The sequence below is a fragment of the Phocoena phocoena genome, chromosome 13 (assembly GCF_963924675.1).
Source record: "Phocoena phocoena chromosome 13, mPhoPho1.1, whole genome shotgun sequence".
NCBI classification, from domain to species: Eukaryota; Metazoa; Chordata; class Mammalia; order Artiodactyla; family Phocoenidae; genus Phocoena; species Phocoena phocoena.
In genome coordinates this window covers 89722520-89738380 of record NC_089231.1, presented here as the reverse complement: position 1 = coordinate 89738380, position 15861 = coordinate 89722520, and the positions used below count along the sequence as shown (strand labels likewise).

Genomic DNA, 15861 nt, shown 5'->3' with positions numbered 1-15861 from the left:
GTTCTGCAAATTCAGGCTGGAGCCCCGAGGCGTCAAGGCCACTCTGCGCAGTCGCTGTCTGGGAGGAATGGGCCTTGATGAAGCCGGCGCCACTTAAACTGGGCGTAAGGCAGAACGTTTAGGCTGAAGAAGGCTAGACAAGAGGCCAGAGGGACCCACGGAGTGAAATCCATGCCCAAGACTGAGAAACACCCAGTTGTGTTTGTCAACAAGACTTCAGCTTAAAGTACTCGAGCCTGCCAACGTACCTGACGATTTAGCCCAAGAACGTGTTTCTAATGTGGAGTACAGCCTTGATTTTAATAGTGAAGAAACTAAAGGAGGAGAATCTAAATGTTTAATAACTGGGGCAATAGGGAAGTGAATTAAGGCCCATCCTCTCTGCGATAAGAAATGACAACTTTTGGACTTCCCTAGTGGTGCAGTGGTTAAGAATCCGCCTGCTAATGCAGGGGGCACGGGTTTGATCCCTGGTCCGGGAAGACCCCTTCCACTGCAGAGCAACTAAGCCCGTGCGCCACAACTACAGAGCCTGCGCTCTAGAGCCCGCGAGCCACAACTAATGAGCACGTGTGCCACAACTACTGAGGCCTGTGGGCCTAGAGCCTGTGCTCTGCAACAAGAGAAGCCACCGCAGTGAGAAGCCCACGCACCGCAACGAAGAGTAGCCCCCGCTCGCCGCAACTAGAGAAAGCCCATGAGCAGCAACAAAGACCCAACGCAGCCAAAAAAAAAAAAAAATCCCACAACATTGTAAATCAACTAGATTGCAATAAAAATTATTAAAAAAAAAAAAGAGAGGGCTTCCCTGGTGGCGCAGTGGTTGAGAGTCCGCCTGCCGATGCAGGGGACGGGGGTTCGTGCCCCGGTCCGGGAAGACCCCACGTGCCGCGGAGCGGCTGGGCCCGTGAGCCATGGCCGCCGAGCCTGCGCGTCCGGAGCCTGTGCTCCGCAACGGGAGAGGCCACAGCAGTGAGAGGCCCGCGTACCGCAAAAAAAAAAGAAGAAATGACAACTTTCAAGTGTGGCTGCATGGACAAATGTTTGTGAACTGATGTTATATTTCAACTATAAAATACAACAGTTTCCATGAGACAGTGGCCGTGCGGGGGAGGTATGACCAGCACAGCATTGACATTAAGAGGCTGTGGGATCAGTCGGGCCTGGTCAGGTCCCGTGAGCTCGTGTGACTGGCTTAACCTCTCTGACCCTCGGTATCTTCTTCTGTGCAGTGAGGAGAGCGTTGCCTGTGGTACCCGTCCTTCCTGGGCCGTGGTGGGTTGAGTGACATGAGGCGCGTAAGGTGCTCAGCACATGCCTGGCACCCAAAACGTCGAAGTAGAAGCGGCTCAGGGGTAAGAGTCTGACCAAAGAGAGCTTGGGCCAAGTTGATCAGACTGAGTTGTTCGTGGTGAAGTCGACCTGGTGGGTTGCACCAGCATCTTTTCAGTGGGATGGGATAGGGTGGGATAAGATAGGGTAGGACACTAGTCTGGGTTATCCAGAGATGATAAGGAATTGGCCCACACAGTTACGGAGGCTCAGAAGTCCAAGACCTGCAGTTGGCAAGCTGGAGGCCCAGGAGAGCCGGGGGTGTGGTTCCAGACCAAGTCTGAAGGCAGGAGAAGACCAGCAGCCCAGCTCGATGACCATCAGGCAAAGAGTGAACCGTCCCTCCCTCAGCCTTTCTGTTCTGTTCAGGCCTTCAACTGATTGGTTGGGGCCCACCCACACTGAGGAGGGCAATCTGCTTTACTCAGCCCACCAACTTGTGTTCATCTCACCTGGACACACCCAGAGCCGTGTGAACCAAATATCTGGGCGCCTCATGGCACAGGTAGGATCGCATAGGATGGGGTAGAATAGAACAGACTAACACAGCCCATGCCCAGTAAGGCTAAGTTTTGTCAGGTGAAGCAGTGCAGAAGCAAGCAGGCATGAAAGGAGATCCTGATGCAAGATAACATCTCTATTATAAGTGAGGGTTCTAGCAGTTAGGGACTTTGGGGAGCCTTATTTGCAGAAGAAACAGCTGTTTGTTTAGACTTTTCCTTTAGACCGAGACTGTGTCTGGGGTGCTTGAAGCACTGTTTGCATAGCAAGCTGCTCTTTTTGGAAAATATAAATTTATTTATTTTATTTTTGGCCGCGTTGGGTCTTCGTTGCTGCACGGGGGCTCTCTTCTCTAGTTGTGGCGAGCAGGGGCTACTCTTCATTGAGGTGCGCGGGCTTCTCATTGCGGTGCTTCTCTTGTTGCGGAGCACGGGCTCTAGGCACACGGGCTTCAGTAGCTGTGGCACGCGGGCTCAGTAGTTGTGGCTCATGGGCTCTAGAGCACAGCCTCAGTAGTTGTGGCGCGAAGGCTCAGTAGTTGTGGTGCACGGGCTTAGTTGCTCCGCGGCATGTGGGATCTTCCTGGACCAGGGCTCGAACCCGTGTCCCCTGCGTTGGCAGGCAGATTCTTATCCACTGCGCCACCAGGGAAGTCCCGCAAGCTGCTCTTTTAAAATTAGACTGTAGGTTGGTTCTTCCAGCTGCGGGGGGAGGACAGCTGCTGGTAGGAAGTAGCCCCCTCTCAGGCCAGGCTCTGGGCCCAGAGCAAACACTGAGTGGTGGCAGGGGCCATAGGAAAGGGATAATAATGAACTGTCAGGATATCAGAAAAAAATCCCTCCATTGTTTAGATCGTGGGACGTGCAAGAGAAATGCAATTCGGTGGGAAATCCAGAAGGGGAGGCAGCCTTGCCCCCAGGCTTTGGTGGGCTTAACCCAAAGCCACGGCTTCTCTTTGGCGTCTTCCGCTGGAACGGCCCAGGCGGCCGGGCCTCCTTGCCCTCTGGAAGGCCTGTCCCGGGGATCTGAGAACAGGGGATCTGCGGGGAGGGTGGAGGGTGCCCTTGGCCCCGGTGGCTGCTGGGAGGGGCGGACCCACCATCCAGACCCGGGTCCCCACAGGTGTGGCAGTGCGGTGGCAGCATGGAGGTTCTGCCCTGCTCCCGCGTGGCCCACATCGAGCGTACCAAGAAGCCCTACAACAACGACATTGACTACTACGCAAAGCGCAACGCCCTGCGGGCGGCCGAGGTGTGGATGGACGGCTTCAAGTCCCACGTGTACATGGCGTGGAACATCCCCATGAGCGTAAGCTGGTGGACCGGGTGGTGACGGGGAGGGCTGGGGGCGGGGCTGCCCCCGGGGACAGCCTCAGTGGTCATCCAAGGCATAGCCCGGCCACGCGAGGTGGGGCCTCCTGGACAGCTCAGCCAGGATGAGGCTCAGGAACGCATGACCTTCACCAAGCAGAGCCCGTTTCCAGCAGCTGTGACGCTGGTTGGCACGCCTCCCTCCCGCCCCGAGAGCTCCTTCCCTCCATGGTGTGAGCCCCCGAGCGGCTGCAGACGTGGCACTGCGGGGTCGCAGCCGCTGCTGCGCTGAGAGCTGCCCCAGGGTGACCGCAGCCCCTCCTGGGACACGTAGCATCCCCCTCGCCCTGTGTGCATGCATGTATGTGCGTGTGCGTGGGAGTGCTGAGGACAGGCTGCCCGTCCCGCTCACCCCCACTGGCTGCAGGACCAGCCTCACGCACTTCTGCTCCCCCGGACACGGGAGGATTCGCGTCTCTGGGGTAGACCCATCCTGGAAGCATCCACCCACAGAAGGAGCTCGATCTTTTATTAGGACACACACACACAGGCACACGTGTGCACGGATGTCCAGCTGTCAGCAGATAGAGCTTCGTGTATATAACAAAAAAGTTAAGAGACGTTATCTTCATTTTGTGCAAAACGTCCTGGTATTTTAAACATCTTCACTGCAGCCTCCTGAACTGTGTTGGATTCACGGCCCCATGTCTGGGTGAGGCCGCCTTGTAGGCGGAGGGCTCCCAAGGTCATTTGCTTCCGCGTCCAGCCCAGGGTCTGCCCTTCACACCAGGCCCACGGTCCTTCCTTAGCTGGTATCAGAGCCTCGGGGACCCGGGCTTGGGGAGGGGGCTTTCTCAAACCCACCCACGTCCCCAACCTGTCACAGAGTGTCAGGGCCCCCACGGCCACCCTCAGGTTCAGTGTTTGGCTACAAGGACTCAGAACTCAGAAAAGCTGTTACGTGGGGGCTGTGGTTTCTTATAACGGAAGGATGTGACTGACTCCCAGGGAGTCACAGAAATTGCGCTTAATTCTCCCAGCTGCAATGTGTGACAGTACGTACAGCGCATCGCTAACCCGGGAAGCGCACCCGAGCCTCAGCCTCCAGAATTTACTGGGGCTCACGTGCACGGGGCTGACCTCCACGTGCCCGGCCTTGGTCTCCGGCCCCTGCAGAGGTCAAGCTGATGCCCCGCGGCGACCCTCGTAGATCACCCTGTAGCACAGACGACCTGGCCTGGCCCCCGTAAACAATACTCGGGATGTTTGAAGTCACCTCCCAGGAGCTGGCTGAGGGCAGGTCTTTCCTTGGGCGGGTGCAGGGTGTGACACGCCTGGCCCACACACACCGCCTGTGGCTGTCTGTCCAGGCCGGCTGCTCTCCAGCTGGTCCTGCTGCAAACAGGCCGGAGATGCCAGGTCTTTCCCATCGGCCCCGCTGCCCTGGACCTTCAAGGAGCCTGGGAGGGCAGAAGGCCCCCAGACGAGGCTCGGGGCCGGGAAGCCCTGAGCGTGGCACGGTCCTGTGATGGGAGGCCTGCAGGTCCTGGGGCTCCCCAACCCCCCGGGCAGAGGCCTGGCTGGTGCGGGCTCTGCACACGGCAGCACCCGTCCCGCCTCGCTTCCGGCTTCGCAGAACCCCGGCGTGGACTTTGGGGACGTGTCCGAGCGGCTGGCCCTGCGCCAGAGGCTGAAGTGCCACAGCTTCAAGTGGTACCTGGACAACGTGTACCCGGAGATGAGGACCTACAACGACACGCTCACGTACGGAGAGGTACCGCCTCCGAGGGATGGCTGCACCCTGCACCCCGCACCCGCGCCCCGCCTCCCGGCATCCTGGCCTGTCCCCGGGCACACGTCCACGGACAGCAGCCAGCAGAGCGCACGGGCACACTCACGCACACACCAGTGTAAGAGCCGCAGGGACACACACTCGTGCCTGCATACCGAGGTACACAAAGTAGATTCAGAGACACGTGTGCGTACGTATGTGTCGCACACGTGTTTATACATGCCGTCATGCACACGCATTGATCTGTGCAGACGTGCATATGGGTGCAAGTACACACAGACACGGAAGTGTACATTTGCACACTGAAAGCTACCTGTACATCTTCCCCTGTGTGTGCAGACCCCACCCAAGCTGCCTGCCCTGCACGCTGCAAATACTTGTTACTGAGGCAAAATGGTACGTGAACACACAAGTGCATGTGTGCAGAGCCCTGCACACGGATGCGTTCACACACACGGCGTGTCTGTGTGCCACAATACCTGCATGCGAGTGCTCGACACACAGGCTCACACCAGTACAGGCACCAGCTGCGGGAAGACCCACGTGTCTGCACCGGCCCCCACGTGCACGGCCACGCACACCTCTCCTTAAAGCCGGGGGAGGGCACTGCGTTCCTGCCCACTCGTCCTGGGCTGTGCTGGGGGACAGGCCTCCCCCTACCCCAGGCCTCAGCTCCTCCACGGGGACCCAGGCTCCCCAAGGCGAAGGAACGCGTGAACTTAGGTGGGCCAAGCAGAAGTGATACCAAGGGGCGGGGAATGATCCCAGGAGGCCTGTCCGTTCCTGGAGCTCCTGGTACACCCCCGAGCCAGATTCCCGCTCCTCTGGACACAGAGGTTTCCCACATGACAGGGAGCTCCAGGGATGCGTATCAGCAGCGTGGGCGGGAGGCCACCCTCCTCCCAGCCCCTCCCAGGCTGCCCTGCGCGCTCCTGACCACGATGAGTCAGATTCACGCATCGCCCACCCTCAGAAGCTGTAACGTTAGGAACTTCGCCAGCTGACAAGGTTCAAACCTGTGCTACCTCTTGGGGTGGGAGTGCTGTGTCAGTTAGTTAGTGCTGCCAAACAAACATCCCTAGAACACAGAGGGTTCGGGCAGTAAGCCTCTGTGCCTGCTCACGCGCCTAGGTGTCGTCCAGGCAGCCCTGACCTGGGGCGGGCTGACATCAGGTCTCTGGGGACGGGCTCACCCGCACACCTGGAGGGTCGCTGGCTGTCAACAGGGCACTGGGGCGCAGGTGACATGTCTGTCACCCCCAGCGGGCAGCTCGGCTTGTTCTCGGGGTAGAGTCAGGGGTCAAGGCAGAGTGGGGGCTGCAGGTGTCCTGAGGCTCAGAGCTACACACAGCCGTCTCCGTTGCGTCTCCTGGCTGAGCAAGCCTCCAGGCCAGACCAGACTCGGGGGCTGTGGGAGTAGCACCCTGACCCCCAGTGAGGGGACGAGCTGCAGTCACGCGGCAAAAGACGTGAATGTGGGGAGGCCGTTCCCGGGAGCCAGCCAGGCCCTCCTCGCTGTTTTCCAGGGCTACCGCTTCTGTGGCGAGCTTCACCCGGGGAGGGTGGCCGGGTCTACACGCACACGCACGCACACGCACGCACACACGGCACATCTGTCCACATCGCCCCCAGAGCCAGGCATGGTCATCCCTTCCGAGGAGCCCAGCCAGTCCCTCCGCAGCCAGCCCACCGGCCAGGGCACTGTCCTCTCCCCGCTCCCCCCTCTCCCCTCCTCTCCCCCTTCCCCCTCTCCCCTCCTCTCCCCCCTCCCCCTCTCCCCTCCTCTCCCCCTCCCCCTCTCCCCTCCTCTCCCCCCTCCCCCTCTCCCCTCCTCTCCCCCCTCCCCCTCTCCCCTCCTCTCCCCCCTCCCCCTTTCCCCTCCTCTCCCCTCTCCCTTCCTTCCTCCCCCCTCCCCCTGTCCCTCCTCTTATCCCAGGAGGGCCACCCCTTCCTGCGACCACAGGCCCTGGGCGGGGGACTGGTCGGTAAAGCTCCCTCTAGCCTGCCTCTGCCTTTAGCACCCTTGTGACGGGGCCTCTCCTTTGATTTCTGGTCGTAGGTGAGAAACAGCAAAGCCAGCGGCTACTGCTTGGACCAGGGGGCAGAAGACGATGACCGTGCCATCCTGTACCCCTGCCACGGGATGTCCTCCCAGGTAGGGGTGGCGGTGATGTTCCTGAGGGACACAGCCCCGAACACAGGTGGAGGTGGCTCCCGGGGGGCAGAGGCAGGCCTGCCGGGGCATTCTGATGCCGTGCAGGCTGTGAGCTCAGGCCCTGGGTAAATTAAGAGCAACGGCTTTGCTTTGGGCGAATCACCTGGCACCTGTGCCTCAGTTTCCCTATCCATTGAGGGGATGATCACGGACCTATTTCTCAGGGCTGCCGTGTGGACTGAAGTGGAAAATGAGGGTAAATGGTAGCCACAGTGTAGACGTAACCCAGGAAGTATCACATTAGCCACCAGTTCTGATCACCTGGAGGGCTTTAAAGACAGCCCCTCGGGTGTCCAGACCCCAGGCAGGTGTGTTTCCAGAGGTGGCGGTGCTGGTGTGCTGGAGCCCGATGCACAGCCTGATGTTTCCAATCCCAAGCGGACCCGCCTTCTGCTTGCAGTGACAACGCTTCTTCTCAGTGGGTGGGATTTAAATTAACCCCCGAAATGACACTCGGCCCCCTTGAAGCTCTCTGAACCTGCTCCCGCTCTGGGACACCCACGGGTGCTGACACATCCGCACAGCTGCGTGGGGGTCCATCGCGGGCGCGAGGTGCCGAGCCTGTGGCGATGGAGAAGACCGTGCCCCCTGGCACCCCTGCAGCCTCTGCACAGGACCCCTGCTGGCACGTGGCCTTGCCTTAAGAGAGCGAAGCAGAATCACCCATCGAGGTGCAAACGCGGCCTCCCGGGAGAAATCCAGTTTGCTGGACCCTCAGCTGCAGGAGGGAATCCTCTGGCCGGCACAGACCTGAGGTGAGAGGCCACGTCTGTGGGGCGTCGCCGGACAAGCCCTGCTCCTCTTCGACTCCAGGTGGCTGGGTGGACGGTGGTCGTTTCCCAGCGAGCCCTGCTGTGGAGCGCGGGGCCAGCCTCGGAGGTGTCTGGGGCAGCGAATCGCGCTGCTGAGTGAGGTGTGGGTGTTCCAAGGACGCCGCGTGACGCCTGGGGGAGCGCCCCCCTCCACCTGCGAGTGGATCCTGGGGCGGCCGGCAGAAGCGGCCTCGCTGCTCGAACCAGGGTGGATGTGGACACAGGTGGACGGGGAGGGCAGCCCACGGGACCGCGCCCCACGGGGAGGTCAGATGGACCTGTGTGCCCACCAGGCCGGACACGCCCGTGGTGGTGTCTCCTTTGCAAATGACTTCAGTCGGTTTGGTCTCAGTGGAGGCTGCCGAAGTGTTCACGGGGACAAGCTACATCCCCAAACCCTGATCCCCGGCTGTGTTAGTGTCCTGGGGCCAACTGGGAACCGGTTCAAATGACAGGTGTTTATTCTCTCGGCTCTGGAGACCAGAAATCTGAAATCACGGCATGGGCAGGGCTGTGCTCCCTCCTGAGGCTCTAGGGCCACCCTTCCGGCCCCAGTGGCCCCACAGTTCTTGTCTGGTGGCCACATCCCTCCAGGCTCTGCCTCCGTCATTGCGTGGCCTGTGCGGGCCTGCGGCTGAGTCTCCACCCTGCCTTCTCCTTGTGTCTCTGTTTTCTCTGCTCATCAGGATACCAGTCACGTTGGATTAGGGCCGCCCTAACCCAGTGTGACCTCATCTTACCTCGAGCGCTTCTGCAATGATCCTATTTCCAAATAAGGTCCCATTCACAGGTGCCAGGGGGTTAGGACTTCAACATGACTTTTGGGGGGAAACGGTTCAGCCTACAACATAAAGAAAGCCAGTCTCGGACCAAAATCTGCACACGTACAGATGGTTAGTAAACGGTCTTCAGGGGGCAGACACAGACCAGTGTATGGACCCCTCACGATGGGGCCCAGCCCTCTGTCCTCTGTCCGCTGCGCTGGCCTGACCATTGTGAGTGAGAGGGACACGGGGCAGGCGCGTCCACCTCCGTGTGGGCGTGGGACCCCTCCTGGGCTGGACTCGACATAGCCTGGGGGTCGTTAGGAGGCCCTTTCTTTAACCTGTCAGGTTTTATTCTGACCACTTTCAAGCTTCCAGAAAAGTAGAAAAGTCTTCAAATGACCAACCACACGGTCATGGGGTCAACAAAGAGCAGCTGCCGGCCAAAGAAAAGTTTTTACCTTTTTAAAGGTTTATGGAGGGAAAAGAAGGGAAAACACGTGCAGCAGTAACCATGAAGCACACATGCTTTTCCCTGCCCTTCACAGACACGGTTCTCCACCCCTGATTCTGATGCAGTGGTGTTCAGATCGGGCCGTATTTGCATCATTTATTTTTTTCTGAGTCATTTTAAAGCAAGTTGCAGGCGTCAGGTCCTTTCACCTCAGAGTATTTCAGAACGCATCTCTAAAAGTACACAGCTTCCCCACAAGCCAGCGGCGACGCCTGTGGTCACCGAAGCCCTTCCCAGCCCGGCTCGCTGCCCCGCTCGGCATCTGGGACAGACCTCCCTGAGCACGGGCCGTGCTGGCTCCCCGGCACTGAGGCTCCCGCTTCCGAGCTCCGCCAGGCCTTACCTCCGAGGCTGAAGCTACAGGTGGCAGGGGCTCTGGCTTGGAGCTTGTGCTGGACATTTCAGGGGCTGCCGACCCCATATTCAAATCTCCGTGGCTTCAGAAAGTTTACAGAGAAGGGACACGAGCATATCTGTGACCACCTGTCCCCAGGCAGAATGGCCCGCAAGGATCACAGTCTTTATTTTACTCACAGATCTGCAGCAGGACCCACTCTGCACGGCACTGCCCAGGCCACCCGGCAGGCTGGTGAGGCCACGTCTGAGCCACCGTGAGCTGCCGCTCCGGGGCCTCGGCCCCTCCCCACACGGCCTCCCCCCTGCTGCTCGGGTCTCCTCACCCTGGAGCGGTGATGCCGAGGACGGTCATCCCAGGAGACGTGGGAGGTGTCACGTGCATTTACGCCCAGCCCCCGAGTCTGGTGGCACCCCTTCCGGGATGTTCACACGCCGCCCCCAGGAGGACGCAGGAGAGAACGTGGGCCCCATGCTAAGCGGGGGTGGCAGAGTCGCAGGGCCGTGCGAACATGCAGGGGAGGTGCTGCGCCATCAGATTGTACTGGAAAACACAGCAGAGGGTGTGTGTGTGCGCGCACCCACTCTCCTGGGAGAGAAAACGCGAGAAAGGAGAGGAGAGAAGCTCTTGACCGACCCCGGCACCTGCTGTGCTCAGCCTGCACTCCACACGCCTGTGGGTTCCCCACGGTGGCCCTGCCCGGCCGGCACTGTCGTCATCTCCCGCTCACAGATGAGGAAACCGAGGCACAGAGAGGTGGCGTGACTCGCCCAAAGCCACACAGCCGGGGGGCGGAGGAATCTAGAGCACTGGTTTCCTCGTGGGTGCACAGGCGTTACTTAGCTGGTGTTTGGCAAATGACATGACCTAGAACCATGAACTTGGGGCGGCCTCCGGTTCGAGGGCAGACGGGCGGCCCGGGGCACGTGTGAAGTCCTCCTCGTCTGAGGCCGAGGCTCTGGGCCCCATGGAGGGAGGGGTCCGAGCAGAGCTCCGGGGAAGGAGTCCGAGAGCATCCCGCTGGGGGAATTTGTGGAAGAAAGGGGGCTGGGGCCGCGGGGCCACAGGAAGGCATCCCTCGTGGGCTCCCCGCCCATGGCCTCTTGGGCGCCCTGGGGCCGAGGGGGCTCCTCGGGCCGGCCCCTCCCCAGCAAGGCTGGCCCCTGACCGGGCTGGTCCCGCCTGCGATGCCCCACCTACTCCCTCCAGGGCCTCAGGCGGGCCCCTGTGAGGCCAGCCCCGGCCCACCGACGGCTACGCCTCTCCCCAGCTGGTGCGGTACAGCGCCGAGGGCCTGCTGCAGCTGGGCCCCCTGGGCTCCACCGCCTTCCTGCCCGACTCCAAGTGCCTGGTGGATGACGGCAGGGGCCGCACGCCCGCCCTGAGGAAGTGTGAGGACGTGGCCCGGCCAGCGCAGCGGCTGTGGGACTTCACCCAGGTCAGCGGGCTGCTGGGACCCCGGGCCGCCGGACCAGCCTGTGCGGAAGCCGAGGGCAGCGGGGGCTGCAGGGCTCGGGGGCTGGACCAGCTGCTCCCACGTGACCCCCTCACGGACGTTAGGGGACCTGCCAGCAGCCACAGCCAGGGAAGGGCCGGGCTGTTCACAGCCCCGTGGCTGCCTCTTCTGGCCTCCTGGGGAGGGGCTTTAGGCAGAAGGGATGGGGTCTGACTGCCCCGGAAGCCCCGCCCCAGCTGCTGGCCAAGCGGGGCCAGACTGGACTCCCCAGAGATTTGTTGAAATCGACCCAACTCCTCCCACGCAGGAGACCCTGGGACAGATGTGTGCACGGTCCTGTCTGGGGGCTCCTGGTTACAGGAGAGGCTGCAGGGATGAGCTGTCACTGTCTCAAGTGGACCCAGCAAGACCAGCGGGTCCCCAGGAGGCCGCGTTTGGAGCCAGGACGCTGAAGGCCAGCGTGCATGGGAGGGACCTGTCTGGAGAAGGATAGAGGACGTACAGGACATGAGCTTGGGGGTCCTTGGGTTTGGGCCAGGGCCCTTGATGTCTGGGGGACCAGAGGGCCTGCAGAGGTGACCGATGGGCAAATCAGACATGCCAGGGGTCAGGGGGGCAATTCTGGGGGAGAAGCCTGTCTCAGGGGCCCTGGGGTCCACTGTCTTGATCACTCCTGGGACTCCAGGAGAAGGGAGATGGCTGACGGGGGCGGGGGCGAGAGGACAGAGGGATTGGGGGACAGAGGGACTGGGAGAGTCAGGACCCCGAGTCTCAGGTGGCCGTGCAGTGACCGCTTGGCCTTGGTATCACCCCCACTCCTTGGAAGCTCTCGCGATGGGACCCCCGGGCTGACTGGGTCTCCCTCCCATGCAGGGCGGTCCCATCATGAACAGAGACACAGGCCGGTGCCTGGAGGTGGAGATGTCCAAGGATGCCAACTTCGGGCTCCGGCTGGTGGTGCAGAGGTGCTCGGGGCAGAAGTGGACCATCAGAAACTGGATCAAGCCAGGGCGGCACTGACCCCCAGGCTCACCCTGCGCCCCCGCTCCAGCGCAGACCCTGAGGACCTGGGGCAGGCGTGGGGCCCCTCCCGCTCAGCCCACCACTGGAACCCAGAGGGCCCTGGCCGTGCCCGCATCCCCTCGGTGGGGGGGGGGACCTATTCTCAGCTGCCGGCGGGTCCTGGGGACATGGGGACATGGGGACCTCTCCCCCTCCAGGAGCGCGGACCCCCCGCAGCTGGTGGCTCTGCCTAAGCGCGTCAGCTGACCGCCAGCTCCAGATCTGAATCACGTGCCTTTTCTACGGTATTCCTGTCGAGCCGCCAGCGGCCACCTCCTTGCATGTGCTGAAGCTCCCGTCCATCCCCCAGGCAGCAGGAGCCCCCTGTGAACTCCGAGCTCCTGACCTCTCCGCCCTTTGGCGGGGCTGCCCCGGTGACCACCTCCATCTAAACCGAGCGGAGCTAGGCTCTCCCTGGCTGGTGAGGGGGGATGGGGACAGCAGCTGCCGTGGCCTCAAAGACAACCCCCAGCAGCGCTTGTGCGAGGAGACTGATGTGACTGCTTCGGTCCGGCAAAGAGTGATTAAACCATACAGACCTGATGTCTCGCCCACAGGAGCCAGAGCTGGTCGGCCGTCCAGGGAGGAACCCTGTTCTAGCGGCTCACCCGGGGCCAGGCACCTCTTGTGTTGCTCTAAGGCAGGGGTCAGCAAACGATGACCCGCGGCCCCTCGCCTATTTTTATAAATAAAGTTTTATTGGCACACGGCCACACCCCTCGGTTTCTGTACCGTCCACAGTGGCTTTCACACTCCAGGGCTGGAGCTGAGAAGCAGCACACCCCCCACCAGGGCTGTCCCAGAGCCTCCAGGAGGTCCTCTCAAGATTGCACTTAAAATTGCAGGACAGGGCTTCCCTGGTGGCGCAGTGGTTGAGAGTCCGCCTGCCGATACAGGGGACACGGGTTCGTGCCCCGGTCCAGGAAGATCCCACGTGCCGCGGAGCGGCTGGGCCCGGGAGCCACGGCCGCTGAGCCTGTGCGTCCGGAGCCTGTGCTCCACAACGGGAGAGGCCACGACAGTGAGAAGCCCGCATACCGCAAAAAAAAAAAAAAAAATTGCAGAACAAAAAGTTCTGCCTGTCCCTTTCCCCCATCAGGTCCAGTGCCAAGCTAGCTTCTTCCCAATCCTAGCTGCTTCCTCCTGCCTCCTGTCCGATGGTGGAAGGCCTCAGCTGTGTGACAGTGAGGGGCCCCAGGGCTTGGCTCACCCAGCCATGGAAATGAACAGTAGATGGGATGCCAAGCTCCTGAAAGCCAGCTCACCTAGCTCCCCCCACCCCATGGACAGGGTCTCCTGGCCCCTTTGGTGGTCTCCCAGGGACAGAAATTGTGGGCACCATCAGTAACTTCCAAGTTTCTCCCCATTCGTATAGAGTAATCCGGAAAGCAGGCTGGCAGGGTTTCCAGACATCAGCGCTTCAAGCTGGGGGGGCTTGAAGATCCTACCTGCTCTCAGTGTGCTGTGGCCAGGCAGCCCACCCTTCCAGAAGATGGGGAGCCAGTCCATCCCCCACACCTCCTGGGCTGCCCCCTCTTGCTCCCTGCCTCTCAGTCATTAATCCCATAGTGCCTCTTTCTGGGAGAGGAAAAGTCCCTTCTGGTAGTGCCAGGGATCTTATATCTCGTGGGGGAATTTTCCCCAAAGAAGAGATGAAAATTTCCCTGGAAGATATGAAAGAAGCAGAAGAAGTGTTACCGAACCAAACTTGGGTCCGGTCGCCTGCACACAGTAAAGCTGATCCACTGACGCGAGTTTGTGGTGAAGGGAAGGGCAGCGTTCACTGCAGGGAGCCAGCAAGGAGCCCAGGTAGTTAGTGCTCAAAAGACCCGCACTCCCTGAGGGCTTTCGGGGGAAGGGAAAGACAGGGTGAGGGAGGGAGGTTTCCAGGTGCATGACCACCTTGTGGACATTCTCCTGATTGGCTGGTGGTGAGGTAATCGGGGTCGGCACCGTCGACCTTCAGGTTCCAGCCGGTCTGGGGGCTGCGTGCTTGTAGGCAGCACAGAGCTAACTTCCTCCACCTGGCGGGGGTCTCAGTATCTGCAGAGCAGCTCAAGGACACGGCTCAGCATGGTATCTACAGCCCTTGAGGAGGAACTAAAGGTCCTTGGCTTTGTTTAATGGCTAAACTATTACAGTCTTGCTTGACTGTTTTCCTTTCTTTTTGCATTTTCTCATTTCTCTGATTAAATTTATTCTTTGCAACTTGGGGAAGGCCTAGGAGGCTAACGTTTTTCTGCACACAAGAGGCAGGCGGAGGACATGGCAGGGGCAGGGGGTCTGTCCCAAGGAGGCCCCACAGGGTTCTGCTCAGTTACAGAAGCGAACTCTGGGTGTCTGGGGAGAGTGAGAGCTCTGGCCTTCCCTCGGAGTCTGAGGGGGCATGCTGGTGATGCATCCACGGCCCCCTTGCCCTGGGGTGGAGTAATGAACCTACACTTCACTGTCCTCCGTCCCAAGCCCAGTGGCATGTGCCCCTCCCCCAGTGCCCTGTCCACCGGGCACCCCCTTCCGCTTCTCCTTCCTTGGGGATCCTGACCCCATTCCTCCAATTCTTTGCTTCCTGCTGCTGGGAGAGCTCTGAAGTGTCCCAATTTCTCCATTCTCGGCAGAGAATTCTACCAGCTCTAACCCAAGTCCCCCAAACCCTCTCTCTGTTCCAGATTTTCCCCAAAATTTAAGACGATGATGGAGGCAATAAAAGTGGCCATGAGTGAAGCCGTAAAAGCCGGTCTCTAGCCAAGGACTGGTCTGCAGGAATACAGGGTTCTTAAGTGAAATTATGACACGCAGTGGCCATTAGCAGGCAGACGCATTGCCTGTCGCTTAAAACAGGAAATATCACAGGCTCGAACTTCTAAACCTCACTTGCGCTACAGTTCATTAGGGAAACTGACACTCCCATCAGAGTCGGCTGGTTTGCAGCCAACACAGGATCCCATGAAATCCTGACACTTGGAAAATTGCTTCTCAATGTCTTGACAAACCTCTCACCCCCTTGGGAGGTGGTGAGTTCCCGTGTTTTGAAACCCTGCACGCTCTGTCAGGGTCCTGTCTGGCACCAGGACACGTGAGGACAAAGGTGCTGACCAGGCACGGGGTGCTGAGCTGGGTCCACGGGCAGCGGGACTGTCAATCAGCCCATCGCGGCCCAGCGCCGTCCACGGTCTCCTAGCGGGAGGCAGCCGTCTATCGGACCCGACTGGCCTTCATCCTAATACACGGCCCTGGAGCACGCTTATGTCTATTCCCTGCAGTCCTTACCTGCCTCATGAGCAGGTGTATCCCTCGTGAGGATCGCCTTTTCTAGAAGAACCGCCCAAGAATCCTGGGGGTAACTCCATGCAAAGAGTCCCCACCCAAACGTCAGCTGGAAAGAGAGTTGAAGGTGGACCACGGTTTCCATGCTGCTGTGTGTGGGGCAGCCACTTGGTGGTGCCCCTGGGAGCAGTCCCTGCAGTTTTGTGGTCGACACTTGGCCATGGCTGGTGGGACGTCCCTGCTGGGCGAGACCCCTGCCTGCACCCCAGGAGTGCCTCTGTCTGGGGCCAAGTTCACAGAGCTTTCTAATTCATGGTGACATGCACATTCATTGACCCCCGCCTCTGTAATGCCCCCTAAACCATTTGGCCCTCCTGTTCATACTTCCTTTACCTTAGGGACAATGTTTCTTCTTTGTCTTGTTTTCCAACCACTGGCCCATGGCTGAGGCCACCCCTATTGTACCAGCCTGCATCCCATCTGT

At 60.2% G+C, this 15861-nt stretch overlaps 1 protein-coding gene across 1 annotated transcript in view; it reads left to right on the top strand.

Moving 5' to 3' along the window:
- The window catches only part of GALNT9 (polypeptide N-acetylgalactosaminyltransferase 9), a 91388-nt gene extending 79317 nt beyond the window's left edge, over window positions 1-12071 (top strand). Inside the window, exons 7-11 of the mRNA XM_065889747.1 lie at window positions 2956-3141; window positions 4780-4917; window positions 6995-7090; window positions 10866-11033; window positions 11925-12071. Coding sequence (XP_065745819.1) covers window positions 2956-3141; window positions 4780-4917; window positions 6995-7090; window positions 10866-11033; window positions 11925-12071 — 735 coding nt within the window. The remainder of the gene's footprint in view (window positions 1-2955; window positions 3142-4779; window positions 4918-6994; window positions 7091-10865; window positions 11034-11924) is intronic.
- Window positions 12072-15861: the final 3790 nt, after the last annotated feature.